The sequence below is a fragment of the Centruroides vittatus genome, unplaced genomic scaffold, assembly GCF_030686945.1.
Source record: "Centruroides vittatus isolate TY-2023 unplaced genomic scaffold, ASM3068694v2 contig_983, whole genome shotgun sequence".
Lineage (NCBI taxonomy): Eukaryota > Metazoa > Arthropoda > Arachnida > Scorpiones > Buthidae > Centruroides > Centruroides vittatus.
The window spans coordinates 42334-62296 of record NW_027122654.1 but is presented as its reverse complement, the minus strand read 5'-3'; the positions used below and the strand labels follow the sequence as shown (position 1 = coordinate 62296).

The 19963-nt window shown below is 34.9% G+C and overlaps 3 protein-coding genes across 5 annotated transcripts; 1 reads left to right on the top strand and 2 right to left on the bottom strand.

Annotated features, from left to right (window-relative positions):
- The first annotated feature begins 7304 nt into the window (after positions 1-7304).
- LOC136985935 (sn-1-specific diacylglycerol lipase ABHD11-like) lies at positions 7305-14789 on the top strand. Of its 3 annotated transcripts, XM_067283341.1 has the most exons (4): positions 7305-7342; positions 7418-7574; positions 12467-12657; positions 14610-14789. In XM_067283341.1, the coding sequence occupies exons 1-4, from the start codon at positions 7326-7328 to the stop codon at positions 14746-14748; spliced, it is 504 nt and encodes a 167-aa protein (XP_067139442.1). In that variant the 5' UTR covers positions 7305-7325; the 3' UTR covers positions 14749-14789. The 3 variants fall into 3 exon arrangements, with proteins under 3 accessions (XP_067139442.1, XP_067139441.1, XP_067139443.1); XM_067283340.1 differs by lacking the exon at positions 7305-7342 and having other exon boundaries at positions 7385-7574; XM_067283342.1 differs by lacking the exons at positions 7305-7342; positions 7418-7574 and adding an exon at positions 9652-9739.
- A 410-nt stretch (positions 14790-15199) lies between these two features.
- LOC136985957 (protein FAM200C-like) lies at positions 15200-16258 on the bottom strand. The gene has a single exon (XM_067283378.1). It carries the CDS (start codon positions 16256-16258, stop codon positions 15200-15202), a length of 1059 nt encoding a protein of 352 aa, XP_067139479.1.
- Positions 16259-16720: 462 nt separating this feature from the next.
- On the bottom strand, positions 16721-17368 carry LOC136985956 (protein FAM200C-like). The gene has a single exon (XM_067283376.1). The coding sequence runs from the start codon at positions 17366-17368 to the stop codon at positions 16721-16723; it is 648 nt and encodes a 215-aa protein (XP_067139477.1).
- Positions 17369-19963: the final 2595 nt, after the last annotated feature.

Here is a 19963-nt window from a genome sequence, read left to right as displayed (position 1 = left end):
AAATTTACTTTTAATTGTTCCTTCAAAGGCAGGAGTCTTTGTTCCGCACGTACTCCATCGCAAGAAACAGCTTTCTCTATTACTCCAATAGTATAATTTGCGTATAGAATCGCAATGAATGCAAACGGACTCGGTCGGCTGTAAACCTAATTTTACAGCAAATTTCAATGCGTTATCGATGCGGGGAGGCTAGCTCCAAAAAGTCGTCTTCCATTAACTTGTAGAAATCATGGGTGGTGAATCTCGACCAAAATTCGTCGTTGCAACTCAAATCGGCAATACTGCTCATTATCGAACAATTAGCAGTAAACTGAACATGGGGAAGTGGGGAGGAAAAAAACACGGGTTTTTCTTAATTTCTAATTACTTTTTTCTCTAACTTTTAAGATTAAATTGTAATAAAAGAAATAACGATAATTACTAAAACTGGAGAAAATAATAATAAATATATTTACCGACAGTAAATTGTGCGAAAATGAAATATCGCAACGAAAAAAAAACACAGCAATTATACCAATACGCAATTCGTCGCAACACTGCAGCGAACAATTCCAACTGGAAACTAGTCGATTTGCATAAAATTGCCCGGAAAGGAACAGAAATCACGTCGTAGATCATGCATTTGCATATTCGTTCGTAACACCCCTACGTATTTCCCGCCGAGTTTACTCTTGCACGACGTTACGAAAAAGCTCCCTCTACCGTCTCCGTTTCGAGGTTACACGAAATTCGGCCACGTCGAACGCAGAGTAGAAACCAAAGGGGGGAAAAATCCCCACGTCGACAACTTCTCGACTCTAGGAAAAAAATTTTTTCCCCGTCGCAGTCTCCAACGTAGGGAAAAATTTCTCCGGTCACCATCTTGGATCCTAAGGTAACATTAACCTCTTTTTCTAATGTATAGGCCTACTTTATGTAAAATATGTAACCTGAATATATATTTTTTTGTTTTATACTGTATTTTTCAATATACAGTACGGTACTGTATTTATTTTGAGGAAAATAAAAAAATAATTTTTAACGATACAATAGCGACGATTATTATTTTAAAAAAAATTTTGTTAGGCTTAACATCAATGAAAATTCAACGCGAAGTAGGTTAATAGCGATATACTAATATACTAATTACCAGAGCTGTAACTAGGGCAGGGCCAACGAGGCTCCCGCATAGGCGCCGATTTAATAAAGGCGCCAACGAGGTTTAGGAATAAGATGTATTCGAAATTAATAACACAAAAAAAGTCTATATTTATATAGTATTTATGATCTGTAATTTCTACAAACACATATTTCAAAAATAAACCACCATTTTTATTTTTATTTAATAACAAAAATTAAAAAGGCGCCTTTTTTATTCTTTGCCATAGGCGTCCAAAATCCTAGTTACGGCACTGCTAATTACATGGGATATACTAATATACTATACTAATAATGTATTTTTTTCATACTTTTCGGTTATCCTTTTTTTCAGTTATCCGACCTACCCCAGTCCCCAATTGAGTCGGATAACGATGCTCTACTGCATGTATGCCACAATTTCCGCTTGAAAGCTCCTTCTACTGGTGGTTTTTAAAACCAATTTTTTTTGCTCTAGAAAATATTCTCATCGTGTCATTAATGCGTTCTCAAATTTTCACGACTTTCTGTTGAATAGATTTTGCTGTAGCCAGCTGGGAAATGACATGTTTAATTTGGAACACCCTGTACTTTGTTAAATATATAAAATCAAGAGAAAAATAATAATATTACAAATTGCTTGTTAGTTAATCATGTATAATAGAATAATCAATTACAAAAATTATAATATTACATTAAAATATGAAATGTATGAAAATTACCTGACTTCGTTTTCGAAGTATTTCTTGAACGAATGCGTCTAAATACTTCATTTCAGAAACCGAATGGTAATTTAATTCTCCCTTAAAAGTTTTAATTTACAGAAAATTATAAGAGAAAATCAATTTTCTAAGCGCCCACTTATATCATATTAAATACATAGTTAATTTTCACAAATATTATCAAATAAAAGCATAAACATCAAAACTTTAAACAGTAATTTACAATCTTTCAATATAGAATCCAAGTGTAATCTTGCACAGATCAATGCACTAATCAAATTTTTGTCACACTTTTTCCAGTATATTTTTGTCAATGCTCGCAGTTTCTGTAATTTAATAGCGAGGTTGAGGCCGAAGTTTTCAACACAAAAACGTGTACGTCGGACGTTCGGCGCCGCTTTCCTGTAAGCCTAGAAGTTTGGTAATGGCCTTTGGAATGTCGAGAATGATTTCACTGACTTTCCAAACACCATTGTCAAACTTCTATGCTTACAGGAAAGCGGCGCCGAACGTCCGACGTACACGTTTTCGTGTTGAAAACTTCGGCCTCAATTTCGCTAATAGTCAACGAGCAGAAACGCCGAATCTTTCAAAAAATTCCATTAAAGTTTAAGGATGTGAGATAGCGAATGTGCTTATTGGAAAGAAAATTTATTGAAAATCGAAATATTTCTTAAAATTCTTGTTCAAATTTCGAACATTTATTCAAACAACTTTTGTTAAAAATTCATATTTTTAATTTATTTAATAAAAAATTGCCAGGTCAAAAAACTTTTAAATTTACAAAATTTAAGAAAATTCTTAAAAAAGACAATAGAAGAATGTGTCTTTTCACTTGTCCTTTCACACGCACATAAGCAAAATAACAGTTCTACGGTGGAGAAAGATCGACTATTCTATTGTTCTCTGTTCATATGGAGTATACATCACCTGAGGCTATAACTCCAAAGAAACGATGATGGACGCATGCGTCCGATGAAACGGACCGACGCTTTCGTGTCTGCTTGGCCAAACCTGAGCGCGGGGAAATGCCTTTTATGGGAAGTCTTTATAGGAAACTGGCCAGTATTTACGCGTTACAGACGTGGAGAAAAACCGGAAAACTCCACGTGGCCAGCCCGTCCGAGCGCGGCGCGAACCTACGACTGACTGAACTGTAATATCTGCTACACAGCAGTAATAAAGAAATAATGTACTGTACTTAAAAAGTAAAATTTTACTGTATTTACTTGAATATATTATTTACTTCGTGAAACAGATAATTTCGATGGAAATGGAGAAGGAGATGCCAGTTGTTGGTAATTCCTGGAGCAGTTTAAAGTTATACCACCCGGGGTAAACATTCAATATACTGTCATGAAAAGGGGTTTAAAAATTGTTTAAAATCTTCCCATAGATGGAATGTTCACCTGTTCTTTCAATCTGTCAAGTTCTTGCATTATGCGCTACTGGAGAGCAAGGACATAGGCAACGAAAAAGAGAACGTGAGCTTTGACAGAATGGAGAGAATACAGAGGTAAAAAAAAAGCAGGAACATGACAGTTCTTGGAAGAAGGGAAAGTGCCAACGAAAAGAATATAGTAGTGGCGAGAAGGCAAGCAGAGAGTACGGATAACACGGGAGGTTCACAGCTTGAAATATATAATATTTTATATTTGAAGCAAAATACAAAGTAATACAACATAACATCTAAAATTTCCAGTTGGTAATTTTTATGCTACGATGCCACTACATCACATTGTGCCGTACTGACCTAGCGTTACTTTGAACAATGATTGGTATTATGCTTACAACTGGGTATTTCGGGACGTCGTACCCTTACCATCTATAAAATATAGTTCATTCGACAAGGAAAAAATGATATTAAAATTATTCTCAAGAAAATACGTAGAGATGACTAAATTTAGGGTAAAATACTCAGGGAGTGGGTATGTTTTACAGGATGTTATTGGTCAAAATGATAATGGAAATCATTGACAGAGGTTTCAAAATTACCAAAGAAATGTACAGTACATAGCAGAATGGAAGCGAACGAAATGAGCAAACAATAAATCCCAAATTTTCACAAATTCGAAACAGAACATTTCTGATTTAATGAGTAAAATAAATGTCTTCACCTTCGATTCAATTACAATATTGTTATCAATATAGCTACATATTTCCAAGACGCTCTTCTTAATTAATTACTCATATTTTCATATTTCAATGCATTACCAAAGATAAGCAAAGTTTATTATAAATTAATGAAAACATTCTAACAAAATTTTCGGGCGAGAACTTCCATGTCTAGAAATTGTAGTTGCGTTTAAATGAGAAACATTTTAATAGTAAATTTAAGATATTTCGACAAATTTTTATCTAATGGCTGTATTAGTGGTGTACTTTTTTTGGAATGAATTTGACGTTGGTAGTCTGAAATAGAATAGTATGAAAAATTGATTTGTGAAGTGAAATGATCGCGCAATATCGACGTTTCGTTTTACTCTGTTTTCCAGTTATTGTTCTCTGTTTCTTCAACGTATTTTAAAAGCAAAATGTATTTTGATAAAATTATAAAATTAAACTATAATTATTTTTTATAATCTTAAATTATAATTTTATTTGATTTCCTTTTCGCAGTGTTATTGATGTATTTAATATATATATTTTATTAGAAAAGAAAAATGTCATTAAATTTACTTCCCGTGTTTTGCAGGTATCGCTCATTATTAACAAAGTTTGTATTTCCTCCATCTTTTGCTAATATTAATGTTTAAACATTAATATCCAAGAAAATTGCTTTAGAACATATCATGAATTTATTAATGATTATATTTATTATAACAATTAAGTGTCTGATAAATATTAATATACTCATAATAATAATTATTATTAATGATATAATTCTGATTTTTACACTTTCTTTGCCATTATTTTCATTTTAATATTATATTTTGAAGAAGAACCTTTATTCGTCCTTTCTTTTTATACACAAATTTCCTGGTATGATACAACTCGTAACTTTTTCCGTGTCATAAAATTACAGAGCGTTGAAGATTTATTTTTGTAAATACTTTAAGAAGTTTAGTTTATTTTTCTTTAAAATATTTTTTCCTGGCAATTTTAAAAACTGGCATAAAAAATATTAAGTTTAGCTTCAAAATGTTTTTGAGTATTTAATAGAGGTTTCATTGTTTAAAAAATTATACAGACAAAATTTATATATATAGTCAAATTTTTCAACAACGGACACTGACGAGAACATAAAAGTTATCGTTGTTTGGAGGTTATTGGGCAGCAATTTGAAAAAATTGTAGACCTATAAATTCCCACTGACATCCGTCCATTTGCCTGTCCTTCCTTAATCTCGAGAACGAAGTTAGATAAATGAAATAAAAGAACAGATATGAATACATTAGGGGCAAAAGGCCTCGATGACCTATATACGAACTTCCACTATAAACCGGAAGTCACGTTATTTCCATTAAAAATTTACTCCGAAAGAGTTAGATAGATGGCCCGCACGACTTTTGATAGCCGTAAAGTATGATGTACAAGAAAAAAGACATTACTAATTTCAGGTGAAAAGCATATATTTTTAATTAAATAAATTAAAAATATGATTATTAAAAATTGCAGCCCGACATTGTAGCGATATCATAATAAAAAATTGCTTGTTTGTATACTTGTTTGTATATATATACTAGCTGACCCGGCCACACGTTGTTGTGGATATATATATATGCTATCATTTAAGTTTAATGATGTAAATTTTACACTATATAAATGTTATTATACATCATTTAAATATATAAATATTAGCCTACACTGCAGTTTCTGAAAATAGCAACTCTGTGAAGGAATTTTTCTATTAGAATGACATTCATACAACACATTACTCATATGAATACATAAGTAATTAAATTATCATAACAATACGACAATTATTACTTGATAAAATCAGTATCTTGTAAAGACTAAGCGAACTTTAATAACACCTGCTACACGTCGTGGCAATAAATTTTGAAAAGCTTTGAATGGTGTCCTGAGAAATTGCTTGCCAGTCGACTTGTATGCGTATCCATAGTTCATTGGTACTAACCGCTGGAGGACTTTGATGGATCAGCTACCGAGTGACCATATCGCAGACATATTCAATAGAAGACGTGTCTGGCGAACGGGCAGGCTAGGAAAAAAGCGGCATCTGCCGTGCCTGGAAGAGGTCATAAACATTTCTGGCAATGTGTAGTAGGGCATATGTCCGGATGGAATATATCACCAGGAGTGTTCTGAAGAAAGGATATGACTTCTGCCTTTACAACTTAAGAGGTTGGTATATAAATACAGAAGTAAGCAGCCCTGTATTTATATCCCAAACTTGACAGCTAAGAAGGCACCACTGAGCCTAAAACATGTGCATCACTCTACAGTTTTTACCATCTGCAAACTATATCCTGATTATTTACATATCCTGGAAGTTTTAAGCTACTATCATGATTCTTTTACGGTGTTGCAATGTCCACAAACAGCAGTGTATATAAATGCTTAAATTTTTCGACAGTTTTCTTTTGGTGAAGAATTGACACGTTTTTGTATAAATTACTTCATATTTTTTAGTCATTTATAAGCTATCTATCTACAAAGAATGCTTCTATTCTTATAGACATTTAATAAATTAATTAAATTTACAACATTTAAGAAAATTCTTAAAAAAAAACAATAGAAAAATGTGTCTTCTCACTTGTCCTTTCACACGCACATGAGCAAAGTAACAGTTCTACGGCGGAATAGACCTTTCATTTGAGTAGCCTCAGATGAAAGGGCGACTATTCTATTTGTTCTCTGTTCATAGCACCTGAGGCTATGATGCCGACGAAATGATGATGGAAGCATGCGTCCGATGAACAGGACCGACGCTTACGTGTCTGCTAGGCCATACCTGAGCGCGGGAAAATGTCGCAGGTAAATGCCTTTATGGGGAACTGGCCCGTATTTACGCGTTACAGACGTGGAGAAAAACCGGAAATTTTCACTTGGCCAGCCTGTCCGAGTGCGGCGCAAACCTACAACTGAACTCGTAGTTATCAGGGAACGGAACCGCTCGGCCACTGATGGGCCAGAAGGTCTATTCCGCCGTATAGCTGTTATTTTGCTCATATGCGTGTGAAAGGACAGATGAGAAGACACATTTTTCTATTGTCCTTTTTAAGAATTTTCTTAAATTTTGCAAATTTTAAAATTTTTTGTCCTGGCAATTTTTTTATTAAATAAATTAAAAATATGGGCTTTTAATAAAAGTTGTTTGAATAAATGGTCGAAATTTGAACAAGAGTTTTAAGAAATATTTCGATTTTCAATAAATTTTCGATTTATCTGCAACAGCAGGAAATGCTTATCAACGACAAACGTAATTTTTATATAAGCGTACATTATAATTAATAAGCGTCATCATTATTAATCATTACCAAAGATACTTTCCCAGTTTCTGTCAGTATTGTCTTAGTTAAGATGGAAGATTTCGGACGGTAAATTTCGTTTCTCTTTTTACTTAAAATCATCTAAAAAATCTTTATGTATAAATTTACTTTTACTTTTTTTAGAGAAGAATCAGAAGGTTTGGCTTATACTTTGTACGGTGACGAAGATAACAATGGAAGTTCTCTTAGCACACCAATTGTGATTTTTCACGGTTTACTCGACAATAAAGAAAATTGGAAAGGAATTGCTACCTCTCTGGCAAATACGTTATCTACTAAGGTACTTTGTACTTATTTATATAATTTAAGCAACTTGTATATCATTCGGCTGCAATTTTTAAATTGTAGACCTATATATTCACACTGTCGTTCGTCAGTCTATCTGTTCTTCGTTAATCACGAGAACTCCGTTCTCGTGATTAACGAAAATCGACACTAGGCATGGGAAGCTTACGAGCCGAGACCCCGATTAACTATAAACGAACTTCCGGTCCGAACTGGAAGTCAAGTGATTTTAATTCAAAATTTTTGTTTAAAATATTAAAAATTGCAGCACAATGCCACAATAAGTAATATGGAGTTTTCACTTAAATTTACATGTTTATATATAAATGTGCATACCTATATTTATATGTACTGTACTGTACTTTATATACAGTCGACTCCGCATAAGTCGTCACCCGGATAACTCGACACTATCGGTTAAGTAGTCAGTTTTCTGTGGTCCCGGCCGACTTACATAGGCATTAATGTTAAAAAACTCCGGTTTACTCGACACCGTTTAACTCGTCACTACTGGATAAGTCGACATACTTTTGCTGTTCCACACACTGATAAGTCGTCACCCCCTCCTGAAAAAATTAATTCACTCCGCACGTTTGGTGCGAACTCATTTTTTTCAGGAGGGGGAGTCAATTTATTTATTAAATCGACTCCCCCCTCCTGAAAAAAATGCCTTAACATTTTATGTATTTTTATGTATAAAATAATAACAGATAAACAAAAAGAAAATATACAATCTACATAAACGTCACACCAGAATCCAAGTTTGCATTTTTTCACCCTAGAGGCATTAAGAATCCTTAGATGTTACATGCCAACAGTTGACAGTTGCGAAGATGATGTTTTCAAGGCGTTCATGATCGTTGAAGAGCTGCAAAGTTGAGACAGTTAAGTACTCAAAACAAACAACACTAAACGAAATTTTCAGTTTTTCATCTACAGAGTAATTGTAAATGAAGGACACAATGTATTATAAACCTATACTACTGTATAACGCATTACTGTATTTTCCTAATTGTAGTTTTGTGATTTTTTTCCGACTTGGCTTTAGTTGTCACATTGGATAACTCGACACATTTCCTCTTCCCCTTGGAGTGTCGACTTATGCGGAGTCGACTGTATATGTATATACCGCATATATAATATAATGTACAGTACCGGTACATAATATATATAATAATAGTTGTAAAATCTACATACATTACAACTATTTTAGAGTAATTTATGATTTGTACATTACAAAGTAAGTATTCTGAAGACTGGAAATTATATTTTACGATGTAATTACGATTATCGTTTTAAATTAGATTAAATAGATAAATTATAATGTTCACCAGATAAAACAAAGAGCTGCATATTTACCAAGATGGCATTAAAAAAGTTACAAAAAATAACCATTGTTCCCATTTCTGTTCAGTTCGCTCTTTCTGAGATTTCAACTTTAATTTTTTGTATACAAATTTAATTTGTTACATTAAAGTATTATTATTTATATGAAAAACGTTACGTTTTATGAAGATTTTGAGAGACTAATTAAATCATAATTTATATGTAGGTCTATGCTGTTGACTTGCGTAATCATGGAGATAGCTTGAAGACGTTGACGATTAACCACGACGATAATATCGAAGATTTAAATAATTTGCTGCAGAAAATTGGCAAACAAGTTATCTTAATTGGGCACAGTTTTGGAGGAACGGCAGCTATTGATTTAGCTTTCATGAGAGTGCGTACAAATGTCTGTTATAATTGTCTAATATTAATTTACCGTAAAGTAATTGATGCATGGTGGGAAATTAGTATTTTAATATTAAACAATGTTATAATTTTAAATATTGTTTAACTAATGATGCAATAATCAGTTGAGTATCTGTAGGTATTCAGCACTAATGTGGAGTTTTATTCTAAATTTTCGTACAGCAAATATTGCTTCGACTTTTCACTAATTGGAATTTCATAATTTTCGTATTTTATGTTTAGCCTCAACTAATTAAACAATTGGTACTGATTGAGGCATCTCCATTGAGATGTTCAGAAAACTATATTAATGAACTTGAACGTGCTGTACAACATATGATTCACGTTATGCTTTTCGTTCGTAAAACTAATTCTTTCAGAAAGGCTAGAGAGATATTTGAAGAATATCTTCAAGATAAAATAGAGGTAAGGTTAATTTTGTAAGATATCCTTCGATAATGCGAATTTTTCTTTAAAAAAAATCAAATTATATCAATAAATGATAAGATTTACAGATTATACTCGATGCACATTTATTAATAAGAAAGGGCAGTCTATGGAGCGGGGTCGAACGTGTCCTCTTATCCTTTATCGGGTTCCTTTTCCTAAACAAAAAAAAATTACGTAGAATGTTTCTTTATTAATGAAAGACAATTTTATAAGTTGTATTTTTTTAACATTAACGTATGGAAATGTGAGGTCCCGGACGAAAATCGAAATTATATGTTATAAATGATGAAAATCGGCGCGACAGTTAAGCTCTCACCTTTCAAAATTAAAACAGAGTAAGACTTAAACTGTATCTTAAACAATAAAAGTTCTTTCTATCAAAAACGGAAATCAAAAGGTTTGAATTGCGAGGAGAATATCATAGATCGCAGGAATTTTAGATGAGCGAAAATTGGGTTAAGTCTCGAAAATGACCTCTCCCGCGTCCCGAAAGGTTTCGAATTGTCATCGGGAGACGAGGGAAGAGTAATCTGAACGCTAGATCGAGGAGAACAACCTATAAGTAAATTTCAAATCGTATCTTCCGATTTCCGGATCTGTGATCCGTCAGAAAGAACCCCTTAAGATTCTTTGAAGTCAGTTTAAATCCCTTTATTTGACAACTATTTACAACATGTACAGCAATAATTCTTGCTTGCTTCTCGCAACAGTCTTAGGCCAGGCTTGTTTCTGCTGGTTCCAACCTTCCCGTTGCCTTATATCTAGTTTTTAGATCCGTTGGCCAATCAATCCAGAGCTCGATGGGTCCTCAAGTTGAGACAGGTATGCCAACTACCTGTTCGCATACCTGTCTCAACTTGTCCAGGACGACTCGCTAACCGACCTTTTCCGGAAAACGTCTTTTCACGAGTGAAAACTTGAATTATCTTGTCCCTACTCGATAGGCCTCCTTGACACTATAAAAACGCGTATTTTAAGGACACGACGTTCTTTGCTTCAAAAATTTCTTTTGTCATGCAAATCCGTTGTTAATCCTTTGATCTATCTACGAGATATGTTCGCTCTCCTGGAGTTGTTCGCGCCCTTCAAAATGCATCTTTACTACAAAGACTATTCTGTTCAAGTCTGTACAGTGAGCCCTGGGGCCGTCGATGCTGAAGCCGTAAACGAGGGACCGGAGAAGAAACTCTACGGAATATATACTGCACTCTCTCCTTGAGAATTGTGTCAACAGAGAATTAGAAACTTTTGTAAAAACCTTTTATAATTAATTAAACGGTAAAATGAAGGTAAGCCTGTCTCAGTGAGTATTTCACGCCCATACACGATTGTCTCGATCCCGCGACCGTATCGACAATCGCACACAGTCGGCAAGCCTTACAGAAATAGGAACCAGCACAGGTTCTTAAATCGAGAGGTGGGAGTTAGGGATCTTGGAAAAATTCCCTAGCTCTCCCTTCTCGACGAACGTGTTATAGTCTATATGTATATATTTTTACATCTTTATAAACTATCACACGACTCTTATGAAACTTTAAGAACATATTTTGTGAAAGTCCACACTTAAAAATCGCATTAATCTATATATATAATCGAGACGAGTTGATAATAATAATAATAATAATAATACACCAAGAACTTGCAAAGAAACACAAATTATTATTTGACAGTATTGGAAAACAACACGCACAAAATGTACTACGACAAAGCCATAATCACAAATAAAACAATTTACCACAACAGACCAGATATCATTCATTGACAAACACAATAAAATCACATACATTATAGACATATCCATTCCAAACACTCGCAATATACAAAATACATTCACTGAAAAAATCAGCAAGTATACAGGACTTGCCCAGGAAATAAGGCATCTGTGGAGGATGGACAGGGCGCTAATCATAGCTGTTGTTCTCTCCTCTACAGGTATGATACCACACACACTACACAAAAGCCTGGGAACATTACAATTGAATAGAAATACATACATCACACTACAGAAGGCCACTATATTAAATACATGCCATATTGTTAGGAAATTCCTGAATACAGACACTGATACGCTTACTTAATTTTTGTTTTGGTTGCTATGTCTTGTCTCTGGTTCGTCATAGTAGACAGCCACCGTGCCAACCGAGTATAACCCACTAAACCCAACATAATAATAATAATAATCAGCGCAGAGCCCAAACGGTTAGGAGTTGACAGTTGAAATTTGGTACACAGTTAGGGTACGTCACGAGAACGCACACTAAGAAGGCATTTTTCGAAATTCCTCCCCACGGGGGAGAGGGACAGGATTAAGGCTTAACACTTCCATCAACAATGGAAGTGTTAAGTAACAATGGAAGTGTCAACAATGGAAGTGTTACGTACAATGGGAGTGTTAAGAAAAAGCGACGTGCAAGATTTACAGACGCAGATGCAGTTTTTTTCGTTTTTGCGGGAAATCGAACATATTTTTAGACCCATCTAAAAATTCTCTAATTAGTCTGGAAACAGGGGGACCCAATTCTTGCATTCTGAGAAAACGGGTAAGGTTGACTATAACGTAATAATCTTACATGTTCATGAACTATCACAAGTATCTTTTAGAAATTTAAGAAAATATTTTGTGAAAATGCTTATTTATAAATCAATTTAACAAGTTAGAAAGTTTGAAACCCTATGGAAGTTTCTCTCGTTTTCTAATTTTAGATTCCGGCACTTCGTGATATAATCCTGTCGAATCTACGAGAAGATACTTTTGGGATAAACTGGAAAGTAAACTTGAAGGCGATAGAAATGGGTGTAGTGCAGGATAAAATTTTTGAAAACATCTATCCTTTACACGGCGTTTATCCCGGTAGAACTTTAGTGATTCACACCTCTACCTCTGAATCAATCTCGTAAGTATTCTTGTTTTACTGATGTAACAATAATTAATTCATTCTAGTATAACCACGAATAATAAGTAATTGCATTTAATTTGATTAATATTATATTTATTTCGTATCACTTTTAAGTAATTTAATAAGACAAAAATAATTTTTTCTAACATGAAAGTAAAAGGAAGAATTATAATAATAATACAATTAATGCAGAAGAAAGACGAAAGATGACTAAGTCATTTTTAAATACAGTAGAGCCCCGACTATCCGAGGTAATGTGGACTGTGTTACTCGGTTAATCGAAAACGCGGATAAAACGTTCCACTTGGGATTAAAAATTACGAACATAAAAGATTTATATGGTATTTGTACCTTTATGGTATTGTACATTAGTAAATTTAATCATATGTGAATACATACAGTATATTTCTGCGCCATTTATTATTCAGCTGATAAGTACAATAGTTTTAAGAAGAAAACTGAGTATTATTATGGTTACATCTTAATATTTAATGGTTTGTTTCAAATTGTAGTTAAATTATACAGGTCGATAGAAACAAACCATTTTGTAGTGTGTGTTACCGATTTAGACTTTGTTTTAAGAATTACAATGTAAGAAAAGTTGCGAATCCACTTAGAGATTCGCCTGGGAAAGTACGGAACCTCGGTTAATCGGAGCTCGGATAATCGGGGTTCTGTTGTGATTTTATTTATTAATTTTTAATCTTTGCTCATTACACATTCAGTTAGAAAAGCTTTTTTTAATAACTGCAAATAACCAGATTATTGTAAATCAGTGTTATATTTTGAATATATCATGTTTTTTATTAATAAACACGAAGAATATTTATTAAAGAATATTATGAAAATGTCTTCAGTATTTAATTATATACAGGCCGAGTTTCTCTTCATTTAGCTCAGTCGATAGTAAAAAATATTTATATTCGGCATTAACAATATTATCAGCTTAATTTGTTTTGGTAATGAGTTTTTTTTATATACAGCATAATTTTAATTTTAACATTATTTTATTAATTTAGTAAAATTATATTTTCTCAAAATATTTACTAGAATTTTTGTTTTAAATCTATATTTAAGAAAGCCAACAATACAAAAGAAGAGCAACTTTATTCCTGAAAGTGAACGTGTTCCTAACCAATTATAACACGATGATTTCGGATTTGGCACTCTTATTTTTCCCTACTATTTTCGGACACGCTCGACTTCATATTTGGTATAATATAGGATCGCTTTAATTTTAATCTGGCAACACTATCAATCGTTTGCATGCGAGTTGCCATTTGTCTATTCTAAAGGTGAATAGCGAGGTTGATGCCGAAGTTTTAAACGCGAAAACGTGTACGTCGGACGTTCAGCGCCGCTTTAGTGTAAGCCTAGAAGTTTGACAATGGCCTTTGGAAAGTGAGTGGAATCATGCTCGACATTCCAAACGCCATTGTCAAACTTCTAGGCTAACACTAAAGCGGCGCTGAACGTCCGACGTACACGTTTTCGCGTTTAAAACTTCGGCCTCAATCTCGCTAATGATGCAGTTAAGCGGCTGAAACTGGAGCTATTGAACCGATATTGATGGTTTCGTGGGAACGGTTGGTCTAGATGGTTCGGTCAGATCCTTAAGCTAGGTATTCCTCGGAACAGTTAGACTAGAAGGTACAGTACCTCGGAATCACTACCTAAGGTCAGAATTGCTCAGTCTGTTGGACAGAGACTGACTATACGGCCCTCGTCGGTTTTATATAAGATATAAAATGTTTCTCTTCCTGTTCTTTGTTTTCTGATTGATCTGCTTCAAATTATTCTTGTGTAACTCGGAATCTGAGGAAAATATAGAGTATCACGAAACCTGGAAACCTTACCCCGCCCTGATTTCATCTCTCTTATTAACTTTTAACTCCTTTGTATTTCTCGAATTTAACAATTAGAATGATTAATTTTTGTCGAATTTTCAGAACGGATGAATACGGAAGTTTGAAGAAACATTTTCCCAATGCATCTTTTAAATGCATAGAAAATTGCAGCAATTGGATTCACATGGACCAACCGGATGAACTCTGCGATATTATTTCCGAATACGTTGCAAGTATTTGATGGTCTGTAGAAGCAACCAAAACAGAATATTCTATATACGTATATGCTTTATCAGTAATAAAAAATTTTGTTATAATGTATTTAATGCAACATATATATATTTTGTAATAAATATATAATTTTTTTTGGTTAATAACAAGCGAAGGAAAAAAATAATAAAAATTATTTCCTAAATTCCAAAACTCCAGGAAATCATATGTATTGTGAGAAACCGGAGGTTAGAGACTAAAGCTCTACACCAATGGTTCTTAACCTTGCTGGAGGTACCGAACTCCATCAGTTTCATATGAGCATTCACCGAACCCCTTTTAATTGGAAAAATAAAATATAATTTTTCAAATTCAAAACATACGTATATATTTTATTGGTCCACAAAATAAACAAAACCATTATAGAACAGAACATTACGAACAAAGAACAAAACATTAAGAACAAAGAACAAAATTTAAAATCAGTGTGACTGCTGCTGTTGCCTTTTAGACACCAGTTCGGAAATGCGAGGCTTTACCTTGGAAAGTGCCACTCGCATGTCATTTTCGCAACTATGTCTGTTCCTTTTCTTCGTTTTAATGTCCAGCATCCTCGAAAAGGATTGCTCGCAAAGATATGTTGTCACAAACGGTATCAAAATCTCCAGAGCTTTCTTCGCAATAGCAGAGTACGTTACTATTTGGTGGCACCAAAACGATGAGAGCGTTGTTGTTTTGAAGAGTTGCTGTTGAACCTGGCTCTGCTGAATTTCAATGATTTCATCCAGGTATGTATCATTGACATCTGTTTTCTCAACATCAAACGTAAACGGCTGCCTCACCCATGCTGGATATAACTCTCTTGAAGGGAAGTACCCTTCAAGAGACTTTGCAAGCTCGTCTAAGTGCATGGAAATTGCGTGCTTCAGTTCCCCCGATACAGAAATATCTCCGATTCCAGGCACATCATAATTCTTATTTACACATTCGTCTAGCAGGGTAAAGTTTGCAAAGTTACCGTTTTCTATTCGTCGTTTCCACAACGGTAGCTTTTTTTGAAACGCCTTCAGGGCTTCTTCCGCTTCGATGATGTTGACACCACCGCCCTGCATCTGTTGATTCAGATGATTGAGAGCTGCGAAGATATCAGCCATGTACGCAAGCATGAGAATAAATTCAGAATTTTTGAAGCAATCTGCATGACCATGTTGGTGCTCTTGCAAAAACAGGGCTAATTCCTCACGTAGGGCAAAAACACGATTCAGAACCTGTCCCCGGGATAACCACCGAACGTTTGAATGGTACAGAAGTACCTCGAATTCAGACCCCATTTCTTTACACAACTCCTTGAAGATGCGGTGCCTCAGAGCACTATTTCGCACATAGTTCACGCATTCCACTACAATTTTTAAGACTTCTGCCAGTTTTGGAGGCATGGTTTTTGTTGCCAACGCATGCCTGTGTAGAATACAACGTGTAACGACGATGTGTGGTGCATCGGCTTTCACTAGCGCACCAAAACCAGACTTTCTTCCCAGCATGGCTGGGGCTCCGTCCGAACAAACTGCAGAAACCTATTAAATAATAAACAAATATCAAGCAATGGGATCGGTTATTGTATACGTTAAAAACAATAATCTTTAAAAAATTGTAAATTTTTTAAAAATAAACGAGTTTTAAAAAACAACTCTTTTTTTATCCGATTTCGAAATGAGCGAAGAACTGAGATGGACACCTTAAAAATTAACAAATATTTCTTACTTTATTGTTCATTATCCATACGTTATTATCCAAATTATCCATTATTATCGGATATTGCATATATATTAAATTATCGTTATTATTTTGGATAATTTGGATAATAACGTATGGATAATGAACAATAAAGTAAGAAATATTTGTTAATTTTTAAGGTGTCCATCTCAGTTCTTCGCTCATTTCGAAATCGGATAAAAAAGAGTTGTTTTTTAAAACTCGTTTATTTTTAAAAAATTTACAATTTTTTAAAGATTATTGTTTTTAAACGCAGAAACCATATCCCACGAAAGATTATTTTCTTTGAAGAAGTCATCCACAAGTTTCTTTACATCGGCTGCCTTAGTTGTTGTTGTAAGAGGCTTACATAATAAAAAATCTTCCTTTATAACGTCGTCTTTCACATAGCGCACAAATACTGCAAGCTGACTTAGATTGGAAACGTCTGTAGTTTCGTCGAGTTGAAGGCTGAATTTTGCCGGGCTTGAAATCAGATCTGCAACTACTTGGACCAAGATATCTTTGCTCATGTCGTTTATTCTGTCACTGATGGTGTCATTTGAAAGAGGAATTTGGGATAATTTAACTTCAGCCGCTTTTCCCAGCATGATATTCGCCATCTTCAACACGGCTGGTTTTATGAGTTTTTCACCAATATTGTGTGGTTTGCCCTGCTTTGCGATAAGGTAAGCGACTTCGTACGATGCTGTAAGGATCGGTTTATCGATGGGTACAAAGCCGAGGACAGGCAGACTACCCTTTTCATCAAATCTGGCCCTCTTCACCTTGAATTCAGCGAGTGTTGTATTTTTGTAATTTCCATGCAGATTAAAGAAGTGTTCTCTTAGTTTTGCCGGTGCTAGACTAGAATTGCTCAACTTGGCATTGCAAATCATGCAACAAGGACGCTGACTCCCATCACGTTTCGTTATACATGTAAATCCATATTGTACTGTACATATTCGTCCGACCACTTTTTTTTTTGCTCGACATAGTATGAAGGGATTAAAATATTAAAAAAGAAATCACACGACGTACAATCACGACAGTCACAATTTGAATACTGGGCGCACCAAATTTCCTGCAGCATAGAAAGGCCAAGCGATGTTGCGTGATCACCCGCAGCCAATGATAGCCGAGTGGGGCGTGTCATCACGAACGTATGAGTCGGGTGTGTGCTTGACCGTCTTGCAGGTCGTTTATACGTGTATTCGATTGGGACCTCTTCACTTCGTTTCAGTTAGAGAGTAAGAGAAGTTAGTTTCCCAATAGAACACACGTTATGTAGCATTAGTTTTCGAAACCAATACGGTTTCTACGTCACGATGACGTCAGGTGGTTGACCTCCGCCGAATCCCTGAGACTGACTCGCCGAACCCCAGGGGTTCGGTCGAACCCAGGTTAAGAACCACTGCTCTAAACCCTTTCCTGACGTCAGAACGGTAAGTCACGCTCAATGGTCACTGGATGGCTTTAAATAGTCGAGTGGGGCAATTTGTCGAGTGGGGAGTGAGGCGGGTAAGTCGATAGGGGTCCGTGTTTCCACTAATAACTGAATCGACGCCAATTTTAACAAAACAACAATTTTAATATAAAAATAAAACGGATTACAAAAACAGCTAATAAACGTATGCTCGGCCACGCAGTCCTAGGGATACAGTTTCCGAGTTACTATCTACTTTTAAGGTAGAGAGTTTACAATTGTAAGTACAATTCTAAGTACAATACGTCGATGTTTCGTGATCCGTTCATACGATGTCGGCAAGACGACCGTGTATCTCTTTATAGTTGTTTCAGAAGTCAGGGTGGCAAACATTCGGGGGAACGAAGAGACTATCTGGACGATAATTTCTGGTTGCTAGTCACAATGTAACAAACACTTCTCGGTGAACGATCGCTCTGGGAGAGTGTCCGTACTTAGTTGTGGGTCCGCTGGAAGTATGGCGAGACAAACCGTAGTCTAGGGCTCTTTCTTCTGGGGATGTCCGCTTCAAAGATCGGGTATGCGGCCGTTACGTATCCTCGTCAGGTGTGAAAATTCGGTCTCGTTTCTCTATGTTGTCTTTTTTCGTCGTGGAATTGTTTTAACTACCATGCGTCAACAACTGGGTAGTGTTGACGATTTTGAACGATCGTGGACAGTTTAACTTTATGTTTACACGTTCTTTATTTATCGGACCCGTGAGAAGACGGAAATACCGTAAATCGGGAAAAACTTTTATCCCACGTTATAATTAATCGTGCAATAACTTTTTAATCACACAATATCTTATTCAACGGTATCTAGAGAGCAGTCGAAATGCAATGAAATTTGTGAATTGGTAACATTTCAGGACAAGCAGAAGTTAAATCCGTAAGAAAACTTATTAATAAAACTCGCTATTATGCTATTGTTGTGTCTGCAAGTGAGGGGGGAAAACAATTTCATTTATGGGGAACACTTAAACTGTGTAAATCACACAGAAATCACATTGGCTGCAATGAAAGACTTTCACATTGCATGTGGGAAGCATCAGGGAAAATCAATTAAGATCACTGTTCCTCGCCTTCAGGTTTTACTTCTTCAGAATGGGGACACATTGAGCAAAATATTTCTTCAATTGCGAATGTGATTTGGTTGATTTAGTTACTGCCACGCTATACGTGAGTGCTCTGCCGAGAGATATGCCTCCCGAGAGGACTTCTATGGACAAATCGTACTGTTTAGGTGTTATAAACGTAAAGATAATCCGGAAAATTCCATGTGGCCAGCCCGATGGCGAGGCGCGAACCCACGCCCAACTATCAGTGTTCAGTGATTTCATCCACTCGGCCACTGGTGGACATTTCGAGTGTGGTGTAGCATGAATGTCCCGTACAAGTAAAATGCTTATTGCTTGCAGAGCCAAAAGTGCTTTAGTGTGTTTTGTAACTAATTCATTTTTACGAAAATATCTTTTGTATGTGCTGATACCAGATTTGTTGCATTTGTACTGCTAAATACTTTTCCACATAGCGTTGAATACGGCTGCATTAGTAGATAATGTCTGATTTTGCTTACAAAAAAAAAAACTACCGGCAAGTACTAATTCATGGATGAAGTAAGATTATTAAGCGCTGTAAATTGTATACATTATTTAATTTCGAAACTATCGCTCTTTAAAAACATTAAATACTTTTAGTCCATAAAATATTAAATTTCAATTTGTTGCGGCATTCAAATGAAGTTGGAAAGTTTCCCATACTCTTAGAATAGATTAATGAATTTTAATCGATATTTTCATGTTTCAGGTAGTTTGTTATTCTGATCTGTAATGTTATATTGATTACAACTTAAAAATATGTTAAAGTGAAGATGAAAGATAAATATAATAGATAGATAGATAGATTAAACTATAACATTGCTTCGGTTTCTTTGTCATACTTCATATCATTAAGCATAATTTAATATATCGTATGTTTACCTAAAATCACAATTCATTATTGTAATATGATTCCTTACGTTAAAAGTA